The sequence below is a fragment of the Muntiacus reevesi genome, chromosome 2 (assembly GCF_963930625.1).
Source record: "Muntiacus reevesi chromosome 2, mMunRee1.1, whole genome shotgun sequence".
Classification (NCBI taxonomy): Eukaryota; Metazoa; Chordata; class Mammalia; order Artiodactyla; family Cervidae; genus Muntiacus; species Muntiacus reevesi.
In genome coordinates, this window is record NC_089250.1 from 63,583,314 (window position 1) to 63,603,634 (window position 20,321).

Genomic DNA, 20,321 nt, shown 5'->3' on the forward strand with positions numbered 1-20,321 from the left:
GCTCCCTGGCCTCTGGCTCTGGCTCCCAAGAGACACACGCCATGCACCTACTTTGAGCCAGGCAGGTGCTGAGTGGGGCAATTCACACATCCCAGGACTGGAGGGCAGAGCTCAAGAGAAAGGGGAGGAGCCTTGAGGTCCCCTGTAGCTGGGAGCTGGGGTTGTAAAGAGGAGGGGATCAGGAAGGACTTCTTGGAGGATGGCTGAAAGCATGATCATGGGAAAGGGGAAAAGGGTGTCCCAGGCGGAGGAACACGTGCAAAAGCGGAGAGCCCCAGGGCCCCACGTGGCTGCGCCCTGGGGGCCCAGAACAAGTGAGTTTCATAGGGACCTGAGGATGAAGAGGCAGGTGAGACCAGGCTGTGAAAGGTCTGCAGAGTTGAGCTGAGGGTTCGAGAGCTTTATCAGAGAACACCTGGCTACTGAAGGTTCTTTCCATGAGGGAGCAGGGTGGATGCAGCTTCTCAGGGTGTGCACAGTCATCCTGATTCGTATTGCTTTGGGCCAAAGACAGTGGCCAAGTGGCCAAGTTGCTAGGCTATCGCAACCTCTGGGCTGTGCAGATCTGTGCAGGAACATGGCTGTGGCTTTGTGGCGCAAAGATGGGGGGATGGGGAAGAGTGAGGGAAATGAGGGGCCAGGCAAAGTTCCCACCTTTGACAAACTGCAGTCTTGTTGGAGCAGTCAGAGAGCCTCGTGACAGCTGAACTCCAAATTCAGAAGCAGGGACAAGAGATCCAGAAGGCTAGAGGAGGGACAGGCTGGATGGTAGAAGCAAGCGGGGGCGGGTGGACTTCCTGGAGGGGAGGTGACCTCTGGAGACTTTGAAGAGACCGGGTGTCTCACAGGTGTTCTCTCCTGTCACAGGAGCTTGAAGAGGTGGTGCTGACAATATCCCCATCGTGTGTGGTCAGTCACTTCAGTCATATCTGAATCTTTGTGACACTGTGGACTGTAGCCCGCCAGGCTCCTCTGTTCATAGGATTCTCTAAGTAAGAATACTAGAGTGGGTTGCCATTTCCTCCTCCAGGGGATTTCCCCTACCCAGGGATCAAACCTGGGTTTCCTGCATTGCAGGCGGATTCTTTACCACCAAGCCACTGGGGAAACCCCATTGTACAGAGGAGAAAACTGAGGCTCAGAGGGGTTTGGGCCCTGCCCAAGGTCACACAGCTCCTGTGCTATTAGTGAACCTCCTCTGTCCTTCCCCCTGACCTCTCCCCAGAGGTAACCATTGCCCCCAGGCTCTTCAACATTGTCACACTAAGGATGGAAAAGTGCTTTGCACTGTGTGACCCTCCGTGTAGCTTCATCATTGCATGTCAGAACATGACCTAATGCAGGAATGTGTGGTTCCCACAGTCTGGGCTGGAAGGTTTGAGAGGATGGCGAGGTCTCTGGAGACGGCAGATCTTCGAGAGGTTTCTTGTGGGAGACTGAAGGAGCGACGGTAGGGGCAGCTGGAGCCAGGCAGTCCCTGCCAGGTGGGCATTGCTGCCCACCCACCCGGACTGCTCCCAACCCCCGGACACAGCTGCCCTGCAGTGCCTTCCGGAGCGCGCCTGGGATCTGCGAGAACAGCGTTGTCAGGCGGAACTTCCCAGGCCCATCTATCACGCTGCTCTGGAAAGTCTGGCTCTGGTAATTTCCTCTATAAACTGGCCCCACTGTCAGCTGCCTGGGGCTTCATTCAGCTCAGCCCACCGAGTCCCTTGGGGCTTCCCAGTGGCACTAGCAGTAAAGAACCTGCCTGGCCATGTAGGAGACATAAGAGACAGGTTCGATCCGTGGGTCGGGAAGATCCCATGGAGGAGGGCATGGCAACCCACTCCAGTATTCTTGCCTGGAGAATCCCATGGACAGAGGAGCCTGGCGGGCTCCAGTCCATGCGGTCGCAAAGTCAGACATGTCTTAGCACGCATCCAGGCCCTGCTGCCCCCCTGCCCTGGTGCATACCTTCCTCCCTAGGACTGTGCCTTTTATTCACTTTCGTTTAGGCATCCCCTCCCACAGGAACCCTTTTCTGAGGTCCATGGGCTGGGTTAGGACTTCAGAGAATCTAAACTGGTGCCGACCAAAAGAAATCTGTGAGCCACACGTGTTAGCCACATATGTGATTTTATTTCTTTCTTATTTTAAAATGTATTTATTTACTTGGCTGTGCTGGGTCTTCATTGCTGTGCATGGACTTCCTCTAGTTGAGGTGAGTGGAGACTACTCCCTAGTTGTGGTATGCAAGCTTCTCATTGAGGTGGCTTCTCTAGTTGTGGAACTCCAGCTCTAGAGCACGGGCTCAGTAGTTGTAGAATCTTGGACCAGGGATCGAACCGGTGTTCCCCGCATTGGCAGGTGGATTCTTAACCACTTGATTTTAAATTTTCTAATAGCCACGTGAAAAAAAAAAAAAAAAAGCCAAAAGAGACAGATAAAATTATTCTAATGATATATTTTACTTAACTGAATACATCCAAAATATCAGTGCAATACAAAAGTTATTAAGGAGATATAGGACATTTCTTTGATTAAATCTTCAAAATCTAGTGTGGATTTTACACTTAGAGCACATCTTAACGTGCACGAGCCACATTTTAAGTGAGTAGAAGCCATATGTGAGTAGTGGCTAACTCGTAGGTCAGCAGAGCCCTAGAGGCAAGGAGCAAAGCTTAAGGGTTGAAGCTCAACGCTTGGCCTTGGACAGACCTGGAAGACACATCCTGGCCCTGGCATTTATTAGCTGAGTGAACTTTGGGATGTCGTTAACCTCAAGCCTCAGAGACTCCTGCTAGGAAAAGAGTTAATAATTTCAATGCCAGAGAATTGTTGTAAGGATTAAACAAATGAATGTGTGACCAGTGCCAGGCGCAGATCGAGTACTCAGAAAGTGGTGGTGATTCATCTTACAACACCCTCTGATGTGCTGGTTTAGGTACCATTCTCTGCCACTGGACTGACAGTGAATTCCAGGACAGAGGCTACCCAGTTCCTTTTGCCTTCCCGAGGCTCAGCGTGTACATCACTGTTTGCTAAATGAAAGATGAAATCCTTACACTAGCAGCGCCCTCCACCGCACCCTGCCCACCCAGGAATCCAGGGGCCCCTGGTGACTGGGAGTCACGTGACCATTGCCTCCAATGGGGTGACCTTGGCAAGTTGCCACTTTTCTCTGAGCCTTAAGATAAAAGGGGTGGGGTGGGAGGGACCCTACCTGAGTATTTGGTTTGGTCTCTGCCCCACCAGTGGGCTTGGGGGGACTGTAGCTGACACCTTGTGTTTTTGCTTTCCTAGCCAGGGGTGCGAAATCACTTTCATTCTATTCCTGGCTTTCCTGTATCCTAGCACTTTTGCACTATCAAGTTCCCTCCGGTTAAAATTTCAGAAGAAAGACTTTCTGGGAATTCCCTGGTGGTCCAATAGTTTGGATGCCAGGCTGCCAAGGGCCCATGTTCAATCCCTGTTTGGGAAACTAAGATCCCATAAGCCACACAGCATGGCCTAAAAAAAAAAGACAAAAATAAGAAGAAAGACTTTGTCCTACCTCCCCAGCAGCCCAGAGAGGGGGTGACCTTCTCTTCTGCTGACATCTGCTGTTCTTCCATCACAGCAACTCAGGGAGTAAAGCAGGAAGAATTTCTGCCACTTTATAGGGAATTAACTGAGGCTCAGAAAGATCAAATCATCTACCCAAGTAACATAGAAAGAAGTGGCAGAGCTAGAGCTGGAAGCAGAGTTTAGAAGAGTCCCTCTTTATTGAGGGAAGGGGGTAAGGTGGGGCTTCTTTTCCTCCACCTGGGTTCCTCTCATTTCTCCAAGGTTTGGGTCTGGGTTGGGTCTTGATCTTTTGTTTCAGTTTCCTTGTCCTGGAAATGAAGGAAGACAAGTAAATGGGGTAGTGATTTCAACTGATTCCTATAGGGGGCTGCTTGTTCTTCAGAGAGTGCCCTTACCCCAATCAGATGTCTCTGGAAAAAGTTATTGTGGGGTGAAGTGGAAAGTGTCTGGTCCAGAAAATCAGTGTTATTTGGCAAGTGTGAACTTGGACAAGCCACTCACTGCTCTGGGCCTCAAATCGCCCGTTTATAAAATGAGAGGGTGATGGTGTGTCACAGGACTTGAGGATGAGGCCTGAAAGTACTTTGCAAACTGGAAAGTGCTAATAGAAATGAGAGTCTCCTGGACTGCAAGGAGATCAAACCAGTCAATCCTAAAGGAAATCAACCCTGAATATTCATTGGAAGGGCTGTTGCTGAAGCTGAAGCTCCAATACTTTGGTCACTTGATGTGAAGAGCCGACTGACTGGAAAAGATCCTGATGCTGGGAAAAGTTGAAGGCAGGGAGAGAAGGGGATGACAGAGGATGAGATGGTTGGATGGCATCATCGACTGATTGGACATGAGTTTGAGCAAACTCTGGTGAAGGACAGGGAAGCCTGGTGTGCTGCAGTCTATGGGATCGCAAGAGTCAGACACGATTTAGCGACTGAACAACAACAAATAGAAATGTCAGAGACTTCCCTGATGGTCCAGTGGCTAAGACTCCACAATCCTATGCAAGGGGCCCAGGTTCAACCCCTGGTCAGGGAACTAGATCCTACATGCAGCAGGTAAGACCTGCTGCAGTCAAATAAATATTGTTTTAAAAGTTTAAAAAAAAGTTAGTCAATAATAATAATAATATAAAGAATAATAATGATTGCAGTAGAAGTTCAGTTTTCTGTGTGGTCCCACTGACTTGAAGGGAATCGAGCTCTTTGGGTTTAAATCCACAGTCCTATCTGGGAATGTTCTGCCTTGGTCTTTGGAATGCAGCCTGGATTCTTCTGGGAAAGTGAGAGGCTCCATCTAGCTGAGGAGGGTGGGAAAGTGGCCCTGCCCCAGGGGAGGGGAGGGGAGGGGAGGGGAGGGCAGGGCAAGGCTCCTTCCTGGGGAAAGAAAGCAAGGGGAGGAGGGTCGAGGGAAGGAGAGTTGAACTGGGAGGAACAGAGGGCTCTGGCCTGGCCAGGCAGTGCCAGCTGAGCATCTGAGTCTGGCCCACAGAAGCCCAGGGTTGGGGAGGGCAGCAAGCAGAGGAAGCTGAGTGTCAATTTGGAAGAAAAATATTTGCAGTAAGCAATCGGAAAAAAATCTCTTAGCAGATGTGTCTATCAAACAACAAATTCATCTGGTGTAACTCCTAAGTTTTACTGGTCCTTTCACACATTCATTTGAATAAATGTGGTGAACTGAACTCAAGCAGAGCACCCTAGTGTGGAAAAATGACTTGCCCAAGACCACACCCCTGAGGCCCTGGGGAGGTCCTGGGAAGAGCTGACTCTGGGAGGCTGGGGATTGGAAAGTCCACAGACAAAAGAGGACAGCTGTAGGGAAGTCCGCCCAGCAGGACTCCAGTCCTTCTGGGAGTTGGCCCTGTGCTGGTTTCTGCATCTTCACGTCTCCTGTCTGGAGGGAGGGCGTGTTCTCTAGGACTCTAGGAGCTGGTTTCCTTCTGCTCTCTGCTCTCTGACTGCTCCTGAGCCTAGGGGCAGCGGAGAGAGTGGAGACACCGGAAGCTGTGTCTTGGGAACATCTGGTGAAAGAGCTGGTGATGTTTAACTTGGAGAAGAGAAGGCTTGGTTTGGGGGTGGGGAGAAGGGACATGCTTGCTCTCTTGGTTCTCTGAGAGGGGCCGGGGAGAGGGGCATAGCTTCGTTCCGTGGAGGATCTAGCGTTGATATTAGAACCTGGAGTAGATAGGTCACCCTGATGGAGCATCTGCCTTGGGAGAGAGGAGTGGACAGAAGGAGCTGCCTGTCTCTGGAGTGTGGGAGTGCAGATGGATCCTGGTGAGGTGGACACTGAGGGACGAAGCCCATTGGTGAGGTGGACACTGAAGGAAATGCAGCCTGGGAGGGGTGGGCGGGGAGGGTGTGGAGGCTTGGTTCTCAAGTGGGTGGCGTCCCAGCTTTGAACCTCCGGTTGCCAGTGTGGTGGATTCTGCAGCACCTAGAACAGTGGCTGGCATGCAGTAGGTACTCAGGAATGATTTGAAGAATGAAAGAATGTGTATGCGTATGCCTGGGATGGTGGCGGGTCAGGGAGCAGGGGTTGTGTGGGCTGCAAATGTAGACCCGTGGGCAGAAATCTCAGGGGATCATGTTGTGGAGACAGGTACATCCAGCTCTTTCTTTCATTGGCAAAGTGAGGCCCAGAGCAGGAGAGCCATGTGCCCAAAGGCCCTGATTGACACGTGAGAGGGCTGGACTGGAATGCAGGCCGTTGGGGGTTCTCCTCTGTGGGTCTGGTAAGGTGGTCTGGACGGCTTTCTGAGTTGTAACAGCGCTGCTGGAGGGAGGAGCCAGGCTTCACTTGGTTTTGAGCCAGGACCTCGGTGCCAGGCCCTCTGGCCACCCCACAAGCCCACCTTCCTAGAGCCTGGATGCCTACGCGGCACCTCCAGAAGCAGCGGTACAGCGGCCAGACCCCACCGTTACACGGCCATTTGTCACCGAAGCACATAGGAACAAATGCATACGTACACTCAGAGACACATGGGACCCCCGGGAGACGTTTGCGATACCGCCCCCCTGGTGGAGGAGGAGCGCTGGCTCCGGGGAAGTTCTGCCCCGCGCTGAGCTGCCGGGGAGGGGAGGTGAGGGTATCCGGCCGCGCTCGGTGGGCCGAGGCTGAGTCACCCCCTCTGAGTCAGGGAGCCTCTCCTCTTCCTCCCCCACTCCCCTCTCCCTCTCTCCCTGGCCTAGCCCCCGCGCGAGGGGACCGGAGGCTGGCCCAGGCCAGGGTGGGAGCCGCGGAGCCCCAGGACCGGGTGTCCGAGGCACAGTCCCGCCGGGGTCCCGGGGACTGCCCGGTGTGACGGCGCCCCGGAGGAGGTGGCCTGGGAGCCTGCGGGAGCGGGAGAGCGGCGAGAGGGAGAGGGAGACCGGCGGGGAGGAGGCGGAGGCAGGGGCCGGGCCGCCGCGAGGGAGCAGGCGGGCGCGCGGCGGCGGCCCCCGGGCTGGGCGCGGAGGCCGGGCGGGGGCGGGGGCGGGCCGCGCGGCGGGCGCCAGGCCCGGGGCTGTGGGCACGGTGCCCAGCCCCCGGCGCACGCCGAGCCGCCGCCGCCGCCGCCGCTGCTGCAGTCGGCATCCATCAGCGGGCGGGGGTGTCGCGGAACAGGCTGCTCCGCAGAGCCCGCCCCGCCCCGCGGCCTGCCGGCTCGCTGGAGCCGAGGGGGCGCCCCCCGCCCAGCGCCCCCGAGATGGGGACCCCCAGGCCCAGGTAGGCACATGCCGGCGATCAGGTGGCACGGGGAAGGGGGGCGTGGGTGGGTTTTGGTGGGGGTGGGCTGGGGGCTCGTTACCCGGAGGCCCAGCCTCTAGCCCTGGGGGAGGACGAGGAGTGGGGGGCAGACTGGTAGGAACTGAGTTTGCAGGCTGTCGGCCCTCCGGCCAGTGTGGGGGCGGTCCTCGCTGGTCCTCCCGACCTCCCGGGTTTGCAGCCTCCCGCCAGGCCGGGAGAGAGAGGTGGGCAGGCGGGGAGTGAGGCTTGCTGTAAGGATGAACGTTTGCTGGGTGGGTGCCGGGCTGACCCACTCCCGTTCTCCGTTCTCGGAGACCACTCCTGCCGCCTCAGAGGAGGCCCAGAGCCCTCTGGATATTTCCTCCAGGCTTCAGACGCTGCAAGACAGTCTCTTGACTGGAGCCTGGGTTGCTGGGGAGCTCTGGTCCTCACTTATCCTCTGGTTGCAGACCTTCCTCCACTCTGGCTCATTCCCCATCCTACCTCCCTTCCATGTCTCCCAAAGCTAGGGGGATAGAACTTGGCTCTAGGACCACGGGGTTTCTGGCCTGACATTGACACGTTAGAAGGAGAGGACTTGTGGGTTCCAGTTATGCTTGGCACCTTCTCACTTGGGGGACGTCCGAGGGCCCGTGAGGCTGAGATCTTGGAGGCAGGCATGGTATGTGGCTGCGGGGACCTGGGGGTGAAAGTGGTTGCAACCACCAGGGTGCTTATCAGATCTAAGGCCACTGTCTGGCAGAGGTATGGCTTAGGAGACTGGACAAGGACTAGGAAGGAGTTTTGAGGATACTGGTCTCCTTTGCGGTTGCTGGTTGTGGTCCTTGCCCACCTCCTTCCCTGCACTCACCTCCGCCACCACCCCCGCAAGCTCTGAGAATACCTTGATGGGAGAGAGACACTACCGTTTGTTCCTGCCATCACTTCATATCTCCTCCTCTGTACCCAGAGGTGGGAGTGCAAGAGGGCTAGGTTTATAACCTCTCCAGGGCCGGGTGGGGTTACAGCTGCTCCGTCTCTCCCCCGCCTCCCACCATTAGGAGTCTTCCAGATTCAGTAGCCACCAGGCCAGGCTGAAGGCTTGGGACCATGAATGATACCCCTGGAGGAAGTGGGGCTGTCTGTCCCGGGCAAGGGTGTGGAGAACAGAGGCGACTGTGTACCCGCCTGCCCACCCGTTCCTTCATATGGAGCCTGCGGCAGAGGCAGCCTGTGCCAGCCTCCTCTCTGAGCCGCCGTGGCCCAGGGAGGCTCTGCCAGTTCCATGCAGGGCTGAAGCTGGCTTCCGCTGGCCAGTCTGAGGTCATGCCTACCGGTGACCCTGTGTGCCGTATTTGTGTGTGCGCAGAGCATGGCTCCTAAGGGGCCCCTCGAGGCAGTCCTGGAGGAGATCAGTGCAAGGGGTCTTATTCCCATTAAAACCCTTCCTGGGCCATGTGCTGTTCCCTGAGCCAGGATTCGGTGAGCTTCATGGAGATCTGCTTCCCAGAACCAGCACGACAGCCATGCCTGGTCCCAGAGGGCTCACTCAGGAAATACTGAAACATTGACTGAGGCCTTGAGAGGAGGAATGACTTGTCCAAGGTCACAGACAAATGGGTGTGAGAGCCAGCACTAAGGTACCCACATCCTCTAATGGGTTTGGGGTTCTTGTAGCCCAAATGCCTGCCTCCCTATTGCCGTGGCTGTTCCATACACAGGACTCTGATGGGCTGGCGTTATAGCCTGGAGCCTGTCTGCCTTCTAGAGGGGGACTTACATTGGTCTCCCGGCCCTTGACCCCAGAGTGTGAGAAGGCAAGACCAGGCTGCTCCAGCTGCCAGGCTGCCTTGTCCCAGTTAAGGGGCAAAGGCTGAGGCATAGTCGGCCTGGAGCCCTGGTCCCTCTTGGAAATATCCAGAGCCAAGAGGATGCTGGGTGCCCAGGCGTGTTCTGGGCCTGAGCCCCCAGGAGCAGTGGAGAGGGTCTCCCGCCTAGGCTGCTGAGTGAGAGGGGCGTCTTTGTGGCTCTAGCACGGTCGTCAGGGTGAGCCTGTCTGGGCTTCTGTGCCCCCATTTATTAAAAGCGGATAATAATCTCCATGTGGAGTAATACCAGTGATTATACAATCAGAATGAGGACATTTATTGAGCACTTACTGTATGCTTTGCATTATCTCCCAATAACTCTGACAGATAGGTGCTATTATTATCCTTTTTACACATAACTAAGGCTCAGAGAGGTTGTGTCACCTACCTAAGGTTGCACAGCTGGAAAGAGTGTGGCTGAGTCCAGAGTGTCTCTCTTTACCATGGCATTGTACCTGGGGCAAGGTCTGGGAGTACCAGGTTGGTGTCCAGCAGAGTCAGACAACTGATGTGCCAGGGCTTGTTCTGGTGGAGAGTTCAAGGGTGGGTTGGGTTTTGTGAGGCAAGGGTGGCTCTGGGGCCTGAGTGCTCCTGGGGCCCTGAGGGGTAGGGGGCAGAAAGAAACTGGCCGGAGACCTGAGAGAGGGACTGGCTGTGGCTTTCTGCGTCCTGGCCAGGATCCCCCAGAAGTGAGGATGCTCTGGACTCCATGATCCCATTGGCTGCAGGGGAAGGCTGGTTGGCTCGAAGGCTGGCCAGCCCTGACACTCACCCCCACCACACTAGGCAGGAACCCAGTGACCAGAACATACAAAGGAGGAATGCAGGCGCACCAGCTGGGACTGTGAGGAGGAGGCCCGGCGGGGAGGGGACTTGCGCATGGGTAGGTGGATGGGGGTGGGAGCAGGCTGGCACCGCTTCCTCTGTGGGCGGGAGGCTTGTGGGTAAGAATAGTAGCAGCCAACATTTATCGAGCACTTACTACATGCCAGGCACCCGTTTTAAGAGCTTAACTGTACCACTCATACAATCTTCGCAAGCCCTTTGAGGCAAAAATCCTTCTTCCTCCCATTTTACAGATGAAGAGAACTGAGGCTCAGCAAGGGAAAGACAGTGGCTTAGAGTCACACAGCTCGGTCGTGGGGGAGCCAGGATTCAAATCCAGGCAGTGTGAGGTGGAGCCACTTTCCCCATGGCCGTGCCAGCAGCCTGAAGTTTCTTTTCAGAGATCACACTCGGTTTTGTTCAATTTGAAAAATATTCCCTGAGTACCTGCTGCTGATCCTATACGGCCTCTGATGAAGCATCCTTGTCCTCCCTGGGCTCCCAGTCTGGCCTGGAGAGACATAGACGTGGCACAGGGAAGGTGAAGGATGAGCTATTGCCTCTGTGGGCGTGGATTCCTATTCTGGTGATCAGAGAAGGCTTCAAGGAGATTGCAGCCTTGGCACTGGACACCAAAAGTCAAGTGGAATTTTGATAGCCGTAGGGGGAAGGGCACCCCTTCACCTGGATCAGAGGGAAGGGAAATCGGGACATGTTTGAAGAATGGGTGGTCTGGTGTGCCTGTAGCAGATGGTGCAGGGGGCAGGGGTGCTGGGAGGTGACTCAGAAAGTCAGCTTGTCTTTGGGTCTTTGGCAAAACTCTGGAATCTGCCAGGCCTGAGCTCTAGTCACAGCTCCACTGTGTCCTAGCCATGTGCCCTTGGGCTCTCATTTAGCTGATCTGAGCCTCAGTTTCCTCATCTGTAAAGTGTGGCCAAGCAAGCCTGTCTCAAGATCACGTTAGTGTTGTTACGTAAAGAACCTAGCGCAGTGCTGGCATGCCACAGGAACTCGGCTAACATCACTTTCCTCCCCAGGAGCCTGGAGGCTCCAGGAACCTTTGCGGGTATTTGATCTGCATGGGACCTGCATTGGGGCAGGACAGAACCGGATCTGGGAAGGTCCCTTTGGTAAGAATCACGAGGAAGGGATGGGCTCAGCTTTGCAGGAAAGACATCAGCCCTGTGGACCTGGAGGGCTGGGGAGGGAGGGAGGTTGAAACCACACTAAGCTGTCCCCTCGGATGGTTGCGGGAGGAACAGCTTAGGGTGGGGAAGGCCATGGGGTGGGGGAAGCGCATGAATTTGGTTTGCAGCTTCAGAAGTTTAAGATGAAGGACTCATCTCCCTTCAGTCATTCTGAAGGTTGCGCAGCGTTGTCTTTGTGCATCTGGCTTTTTTTTCCCCCCTTTTGCATAATTTCCTTTGGATGAATCCGCATCAGAGCGTCTTCCATAATAGCAGCAAATTGGGACTAAGTACCCAACAATAGGGGAATGATTGAGAGCGTTTTGGAACATCCAGTGGATAAAATAATATGCAGTCATGAACAGCCGCAGAAATACTTACCCTCAAAGCGTATGGAGCTGTGCACTCGTCAGTTTCCTCGGCATCTTTTCTTCATTTCATTTCATGCCGCTGTGACAGAGAGGCGGGACAGGGGTTAGAGCCTTCCCGCGCGTGGAGAGATTCAGGCTAGGCTGTCATCTCTTGGAGGGCAGTGTTCATGTTTTATTCATTGTTCTGTTCTCGGCGCGTGGCTGAGTGGTTTGCAAATGCTTGTCCGGTGAAAGAATTGATGGAGTGGACAAAGCGGACGGCAAGTGACTTGTCCAAGGTCATGCAGGTTGGAAGACCAGGACCAGCGTCTTCTCATCCCTACTTGGCAGGTTCTTCTCACTCACTGCTCGGTATCTGGGAGGGGAGTAGCTTGGAAAGGCGCGCAGCGAGGACTGGGGACAGACCAGGGCATAAGTCTCAATTCTGTCCTTACTGACCGTGAGGACTTGGTAAGTCAGTTCATCTTCTTAAGCCTCAGTTTCCCCATCTGTAATATGGATAATGCAAGTACCTGTTTTTAAGCTTGTCATCAAGATTAAATGATTTCAGGTGTGTAAGATCCTTAGCATAGGAACTAGCACACAGAGAAGTACCCAAGAATGTTAGTTGTGATGATAATTATGATATAATAATGTGGAAATATTTCTGATACAATTAATTTTTTGGGGGGGGCCGTGCTGTGCGGCTTGTGGGATCTTAGTTCCCCAATCAGGGATCGAACCCACCCTTCCTGCAGTGGAAGCTTGGAGTCTTAACCACTGAACTGCCAGGAAAGTCCCTCTGATACAATTTAATGTTAAATGGAAAAAAAACCCAAACAATGAGCACTCAGATTAAAATGATATAAAATTAGGTCTGACCATAGGTACAAATTGGAAGAGAACAGGCGGAAATCGCATTACAGCAGGTACTATGGGAAATGAATGACTGACCCAGACAAACCTTTTTAAAAATACTTACTTTTTCTTGTTTTAATTGCAAAAGAATTATGTGAAAAATCCTAATCATTCAGAAGCATACTCTCTCCTTGTTTTCCCAACCAAAATCCTTCTCTCCAGAGGTAGCCAATGACAACAGGGTAGTGCCTAGAATTTTTTCTGTGCCTACATAAACAATAAGCATACACACCGGAATGAGACCATAAATTGCATTATTGCTTTACAAGTTTTTTTCATTCTATATGCTAACATCTTTCTGTGTCAGTGCACCTAAACCCCATCCCCAAAATGTTCACAGTAGATATGTAATACTTTTGTAATTCATTTTTCACAGGATAAGTCCTAGTTCATTTGGCCATCAGCAGGGGGTTGATGGACATTTAAAGTTGTTTCCAATTTCAGTCTATTTTAAATAACGCTGACCATGAACTCTTGTAGTGTTTAAACAAGAAAATCAAGTGAGAGAGATTCAGAAACTGTGAGATTGAGCAGGGTTTCTGGGAAGGGTTCCCTGCTTCTCTGGGCTCCTTTCCCCTCCTCACCTCCCATCTCAGCGGAGCCCCAAGGGGCAAGGACACTGATCCAAAGCCCATGTTTGTAACTGCAGTTCCCCGCTGCCTCTCACCAACTGCTGATCGGTGAGGTTCAAGCGAAGGGATGATGATAAAAGGATCCTTTAGACTGTAAAGCACCTGGCACGTGGGAGGGGTTGATACTGCTGTTATTATTTCTACATCCAGAGCAACAGTAGCTTTGGTTACATGGTTGACAGCAAGTGGGTGATAGCAGGTTTGAGGGGGAAGAGCATGGAGCCGTGAGCCAGCAGACCTGGGTCCGAGTCTCCGCTCGACGCAAACTGACAAGCCGTGTGACCTTGGCCAGTCCCGCCTGCCGGGGGGAATAAACCCACCCATCTCATGTGGCCCTGGTGGAACTCAAAGGTGACAAAGCCTGGAAGACAGCCAGCTCGTGGTCTGGCTCTCAGAGGGTGTCCCGCTCCAGGGAGGTCTCCTCTGCCTCTGCAGTTGTCCGTGTGGACCAAGCAGGAGGCTTTTCTCCTTTTTGATGCCATTTACTCTGCAGTTTGGGCATGTCACGTGGTCCCCGGCCTACAATGGCACATCAGTTTGTGACTCCGCGGTGGCACGTGAGACCTTTGGGCAAGAAGCCAGTGCTGACGGGTGGCAGCCTCTTCACATGGCTTGATTTTATTTAATGCAGTGCCCATGGGTACCGCCGGCCTCTGACAAATTGCCGTCTCCGCCCTGCTGCGTAGGAATGACTGCGGGCCCAGCTCCTGTTTCTACCCTTTAGGCTCCATCAGAGGCCTGGCTGGGAGGGCAGCACAGTCCCCCTCCTCCCTCCTTGCGGGCAGTCACTTCATTCATGTCCACCTGGAGATTGTCACTCAAGGAAGTGAATGTTTTGTACTGGGGAGATCCCAATGGGAGTTAACATCATCCCCAGAGGGAGAAGAATAAATCTTAATAGCCTCTCTTTCTCTCACTTTTTTTTTCTTTTAATTCTTTTCTTTTTCTTTTCTGACTCCAAAAGTAGTACAGGCTCATAGTAGGAAAATGGTGTAACACAGAGAACCCCCTAAAAAGCTAAAAAAACAAAAATCTGTAATTTCTGCTCTTGTTAACCTTTGAGTCTTTAGATGATGAGAATTTCTAATATTTCTTGAGTACTCACTGTGGGCTTTGGTGTGTAAGTGCTTTACGAGCCAAATTCAGTTTGGTCTAATTCAGTTTTCTTAGTAAACCTAGTAAGTGGGTAAGATTATCATCATGGTTTTACAGATGAAGACACCGAGGCCCAGTGAGATTAAGGGAGACTGCAAGGTCTCCTGGTCGCCTAGTCTTAACTGCTAGACTATACTGCCTCTTTCCAATTTCTCCTCCCCTCCCTCTCTAATTCATGTATCTATTTAGTGTCAGGTGGTTTATCAGTCACAGGTGGTGCTAGTGGTAAAGAACCTGCCTGCCTGCAGGAGACATAAGAGACTCAGGTTCAATCCCTAGGTCAGGAAGATCCCCTGAAGGAAGAAGAAATGGCAACCCACTCCAGTATTCTTGTCTGGAGAATCCCATGGACAGAGGAGCCTGACGGGCTACAGTCCATGGGGTCACAAAGAGTCAGACGAGACTGAAGCGGCTTAGCACACAGCACGGTGTATCAGTCAGATTCTGGCAGAAAACAGAATTCCACTCAGATGCTTCAATTTGGAGATGTTAAGAAAGCTGTGGGCGGGCTTAAGGGAACCCACGAGGGGGACCCACAAACTCAGGGTGACAGAAACTATTCCTTCGGCCTGAATGAACAGAGGGAGGGAATAGTGTTACTGGGCTTGTGCATGGAGCTGTCGCATAGCCACTCAGCCACCACTAGAACCACAGGGAGGGTGACTGGGGAGATATACCCCCCTCTCTGCTTCCACTCTGACCTCCTGCCAGTGCCTCCCATTGACCAAAGGCAACCAGAGGTCAGCAGGCAAAGGAGTTCAAAGGACAGTCCAGGAGCTCAGCCTCCTGGCTCTTTGAGTGGGACATGGTTCTGGGGATGCAAATGGGGATCAACAGCCCAGGAACTGGTCATAGGGGAATGGGAAAGATGTGCTCCGTGGCTTCCCACAAAGGATGATCTTGGTAACCTCGATTATTGAAAACATCTTTCAGAACAGAAGACTCTCACTTTCTGCGTAGCGTTCTCTTTGTTTTGGCGTTTTCCACCCCCTGTTCCTTCTTCTCCTCTCCACTCCTTCCTACTGTTAGTTCCTCCCTGGTTCAGAATTCCCACAAACGTCTGGACAGAAGTTGTCAGTCTCAGATTTAGAAGAGAGCCTTCGTGGCTGGGGAGTGATTGTTCATGACCGTGGATACTCGTGGCTGTGTGTGCCCTCACGCTGTTCCACTGCAGTGCATATGTATGCAAAGACACGCTTCCAAGACACATGTCATAAACATCTGTGATACACGCTCCCTTGTCTTTAGCGTGACTGTAACTTTTGCATTTCAAAGTCCTTTTGTTCTCTGAAACATCCTTTTTCTCTACATGGCCCTGCTCTGAAGTGGGTGATTAGGGCCTCTCCTCCCTGTTTAACAGATGGAGAAACTGATGCTCACAAAGGGGAAGTGACTCGCCCAAGACCCATCAAACAGGAAGTGGCAGAACTGAAACAGGGAACGGTGGTCCTGATTCTAACTTCAGCTCTTCTCAGTGTGTTTGCCCTTTAATCTTGGGAAGTTTTTCCTTAGCCAGTTTTACCCCTGGGAGAAATTAGCACAGACGAACCCCCTGAGGCTGCTGGAATGTCATGTAGTGGGACGGACTTCGGAGTCAGAGTCTCGGCACAGCCTTACGACCTTGGGCAAATCGGTAGGCATCTTTGGGCCCGTGTGTCCTCTTCAGTCAAATAAGGATGATAATATCAGGAGTTTGGATGGAAAAGTCAGCTGCTTAAAATCTGATAAGTTGTCAGGACAGGCTGGCTGGCTGGTAGCCAGGAAGGCTCCTGAGCTGAGTACAGCCCAGGTCTTTTGACTTGTCTCATTGCTGTTCCATCCACCCATCACCCATGTGTTTTTCCACTTATCCCTCTGACCCCAGGCTCCGTGGGTTTGAATTCTGACACTGCTGTTTACTAACTGCATGATCTTGGGCCAGTTAGTTCACTTCTCAGTGCTTTAGTTCCTTCTTTTGTAAAATGGAGATACTAAGAGTACCTATTATGGGTTATTATGATGATTAAATGATGTAAAATGCTTAGATCAGGGCCTGGTAAATAGTAAACTCTATAAATGTTAGCTTTGTCATTGTTATTTATCAAGAACTGCTCTAAGCCCTGGGGAAAATGGCAAATGAGACAGATAAAGGTTTTTTGTTGTTGTCTTTTGACCATGCTGAAAGACCAAGCTTGCAAGATCTTAGTTCCCTGACCAGGGATCGAACCCAGGCCCCCTGCAGTAGACGCACTGCAGTGGATGCACAGGAGTCCTAACCACTGGACCGCCAAGGAATTTCCAAGACATAAAGTTTTGTCTTTGTGGAGTTTATATTCTAGAGGAGAAGTAGAAACAATTTGTGAACTTAGGAAGAAACACATGCTTGCTTCATGGAAACAAAGTTTCTTTTTGATGGGTGGTGAAAATTTTTGGAAGTAGATAGTAGTGGTTGTTATACAACACTGTGAATGTAATTATTGTCCCTGAATTGTTACTCTTAAAAGTGGTTAAGATGGCAAAAACAGAATAAAACAAAACTAAAAAACCAGCTGTAACAACAACAACAAAAAAAAATGGAAGGAGGGACCCACTTTAGACAGAGTGATCAAGAGGCACATAGATTGAGATCTGAAGGGTGAGAGCTGCCAAAACAGGGGACAAGCCCACTGTCCACACGGAGGGACAAGAGCAAAGCCCCAAAACAGGGGCAAGCCTGGCGTGACTGCGGTACAGACAGAAAACCTGTGTGACACCACTGTCACAAAGATGGTGGCAGTGGGGGAGCTAAGCAGAGGCCTTATGCAGGGACCTGGAACTTTGGTAAGGAGTTTGCACTTTATTTTGATGGTAGGCCATTGGGGATTTTAAAGAGGACATCCAGTTGGACTTTAACTGTGGCTCCTTTGTGGAGAATAAACCCTAGGAGAGCCCAAGTGGCTTAAAGGACCATGGAAGAGATAGAGCCGCCATGCAGACAGGAGCTGAGAGTGGCTTGGATCTGGAAGTAGCCACAATGGAAGCAGAGCTGGAGAAAAAGAACAAATCCAGTTTTCTGAACTCAGAGATGCTGAGTCACGCTGACCCTGGTGGGCGAGCTTGATGTATAAACCAGTCGATTCACTTTTAATGTGGGGGTACAACCGCAGGCCAAGTGGATATTGCCTCTTCCGGGCAGGGACACTCTCTCCCTCTAGGTGGCCTAGATGGAAAGCCACGATGTCTGAAGACTGCTTAGCGCCCCGGGAAAGTGAGCCTGGGGATCCAGCCTGTGGTTGCAATGTTGACGAGTGTCAGAGGCTGACAGGCTGCTGAGCTGGCCCCGCAGGGGGCCAGGCGAGCACGCTGGGGCTTACTGGGCCCCTCACCTCCAGACAGGGCTGGTGCAGGCACCGTCAGCATTTCCTTCTCTGGCTGACCTTTCCCTTTTCTAATCCTGTGCATTCGGGTTTTCATATGTCAGTGTCATCAGCCAGGCTTTGCTGGCCTCTGTCTCTCTCTCCGTCTGTTCTGGGTGGGCACTTCTTTTTCTGTTTTTGTTTTTTAGTTGTTGGGTTTGTGTGTGAGTGTGTGTTTTGGCCTCATCATGTAGCCGGTGGAATCTTAGTTCCCCTCCCATGGACCAGGGATTGAACCTGTGCCCCCTGCAGTGGAAGCGCCAAGTCTTAACCACTGGACCGCCAGGGATGTCCCTGGGTGGGCACTTCTAAACCCCGGTTTCACAGACCACTCCCCACTCTGGCTTCCCATTACTGCTTGTCATTCTGGATCTTCTCAGGGTGGTTTTATTGGGTGCCCTCTTTATGCTATTTTCCCGAATCTCCATCACCCCCCTGAGAAGGAGGGAGGAATATCTCTGTGTTAGGGTTGAGATGACCTAAGCTCAGAGGAGTGAAGTCACTTGCCCAGTGTCCCAGAGGAAGCTAGTGGGGGAGGGTTCCGGGTCTAGGTCTCACTGACCTGGGTCTGCCTCTGGCCCTACTGCCCTGCATGGAGGGGTCCATGAGATGACTATGCATAGGGTTTTTGACGCTAGGCCTGGCCTGCAACGGCTCGGTGATGGGAGTCTTGCCCTTTGCAGCAGAGTAACATTTCTGAGTCTTGCAAGGGTGCCACCCCCCGCACTGCCCCCACCCCCCTACCTCCAGCTTCTTCATTTCTCCCAGACTCAAACCTGATCCTCCTGCCAGCCTGTGTGGAGCTCACATTTATAGGCTTCTTGTTCCAAGAAGTCAAGTTGTCAATGCAGGGACTTCACTGGCGGTCCGGTGACTAAGACTCCACGCTCCCAACACAGGGGGTCAGAGTTCGATTCCTGGTCAGGAAACTAGATCCCACATATGGCAACTAAGAGTCTGCATGCCACAACTAAGACTCAGTGCAGCCAAATAACTAAATATGAAAAAAAAGCCAAGAGGTCAAGATTCCCTGTCCTCCACACATCCCTGCTTGTTCCCATATCTGAGCATTCGCCCACATGGTGACCTAGTCCAAGTGTCCTGCCTGCCATCACCTGTCTAGAGTCTCCCTTTTTTCAAAACCTAACTCCAGCTCACCCTGCACTCCCTACCCTGTAAGTCTTCCTTGGAAACCCCAGGCCATACTCCCGATCACCAGGTCCCAGAATCTTTTGGAGGCTGAAATGTACACGGGCAAATCTACGTCACATCCTGGGTGAGCATCATCCTCCCATGTGGCAGAGAGCTCCACGGGAACCAGCACACAGTCCTCTGGGTCCCCCACAGTGCCTGGCCAGCTTGGCCACCCAGTGGGTTCCATCAGTCTGTGCTGACCTGGCCCTGAGCAGAACTGTGCCCGTGTGACTGGCTGTGGCAGAAGCCAAGGTCAGGTTCTTGGCTCACTTTCTATGCCCCATGCCGTTATCCCCAGACTTGTGAGATGAAGAAGGTTCTCCTCATCACAGATTTAAAAAATAATAATGTGATTTTTCTTTTTAATTCACAGATTTTTCTTTTAGGTTTAAACAGATTTTATTTATCTCTGTCTCATCCTGTCATACCAGACCATGTGCATCGGAAACATTTATTTTTTGACTTCTAGTTATTTTTTTTTAAATCATTCAAGAAATCGCCAAGTGTAGTAGAGAAAAAATGAGAACTACAGTTAAACAGAAAGAAGAAAAAAAAATAATTTGTCTACCCGCCTTCTAGAAACAACCATAGTTAATACTTTGCTGAATTTTCTTTTTTCTTAAAATATTTATTTCTTTGGCTGCACCTGGTCTTATTTGTAGCACTCGGGATCTGTAGTTACAGCATGAAAACTCTTAGTTGTGACATGGGGAAATCTAGTTTTCACTAACCAGGGGTTGAACCTGGTCCCCCTGCATTGGGAGTGCAGCGTCTTAGTCACTGAACCACCAGGAAAGTCCCCTTTGCTGAATTTTCTGTATCTGTATGTGTACATTAGCTAAAATAGGCTTGATCTGTACAAATTGTTATGTGTCATGCTTTTTCACTCCGGTGTCCTCCATGATTTTGTACATCACCTCTTTTCACTCTCTAGAGCAGACACGCCGTCTTTTATCTCACCAGCCCCTGGCCACAGGATTTGTCCATGGCTCATGCCCCCGCCTTGGTTCCCAGCCCGGGCCTGGGTGCTTTCTCCTCCTCTGAAATTCTGTTGAGGTTTGCCTGAGGCAGCAGAGTGCAGCGGGAAGAATAATGGACCTGGAACTGGGATTTGGGGAGTCAGGAGGCTGGGTGAGGAGGAGAGTGGGCGGGAGGGACCAGAGAAAACCTGTCTGAGGAGATGACTGTTGCTCAAGCCCCTTTTGCTCTCTGGGTCTCACCTGTAAAAGAAGAGGAGGAGACTGAATTATCTCAGAAGCTTCCAGCTCCTCTCATCTGTGGTTCTGCCAGCACCAAGCAGTCATGCCAGCAGCCTCTGCTGGAGACCTGGGCGGTGAAAGTCTGGGATATTTATTTAAGATTACTTGGCTGGCTATTTTCAAGATGATGCAGGCCCTAGTGATGGTTCAGCGAGTCTAGGCTGAAATCAAGCTGAAGCAGAGGCAGGAGGAGATGTCCTGGATCCTCTGGGCTGCCTGAGCCCATGAGGGGAGTGTGGATTCTGGTTCTCCCAGCACAAAATATACAGATTAGTCTGTGGATTTTTTTTTTTTTTTTTTGAAGCAAA

At 51.9% G+C, this 20,321-nt stretch overlaps 2 protein-coding genes across 11 annotated transcripts in view; one reads left to right on the forward strand and one right to left on the reverse strand.

The window, feature by feature from the left end:
- The window catches only part of LOC136157186 (nascent polypeptide-associated complex subunit alpha, muscle-specific form-like), a 97,714-nt gene extending 88,581 nt beyond the window's left edge, over positions 1–9,133 (reverse strand). The window contains exons 1-5 of the mRNA XM_065919184.1: positions 9,032–9,133; positions 8,586–8,653; positions 7,884–7,951; positions 6,813–7,354; positions 6,554–6,609 (exon numbers count right to left, since the gene is read on the reverse strand). Of these exons, the coding sequence (XP_065775256.1) occupies positions 6,554–6,609; positions 6,813–7,354; positions 7,884–7,951; positions 8,586–8,653; positions 9,032–9,133 (836 nt within the window). The remainder of the gene's footprint in view (positions 1–6,553; positions 6,610–6,812; positions 7,355–7,883; positions 7,952–8,585; positions 8,654–9,031) is intronic.
- The window catches only part of EPB41L1 (erythrocyte membrane protein band 4.1 like 1), a 146,694-nt gene that overhangs the window by 68,277 nt on the left and 58,096 nt on the right, over positions 1–20,321 (forward strand). The window contains exon 1 of one of the 10 annotated variants that reach the window (XM_065921930.1): positions 6,818–7,251. The exons of the other annotated variants lie outside the window; for them this stretch is intronic. The gene's annotated coding sequence lies outside the window, so the exon portion shown is untranslated. Of the gene's footprint in view, positions 1–6,817; positions 7,252–20,321 lie in introns of those variants that run through there. 10 annotated transcript variants of the gene reach the window in all.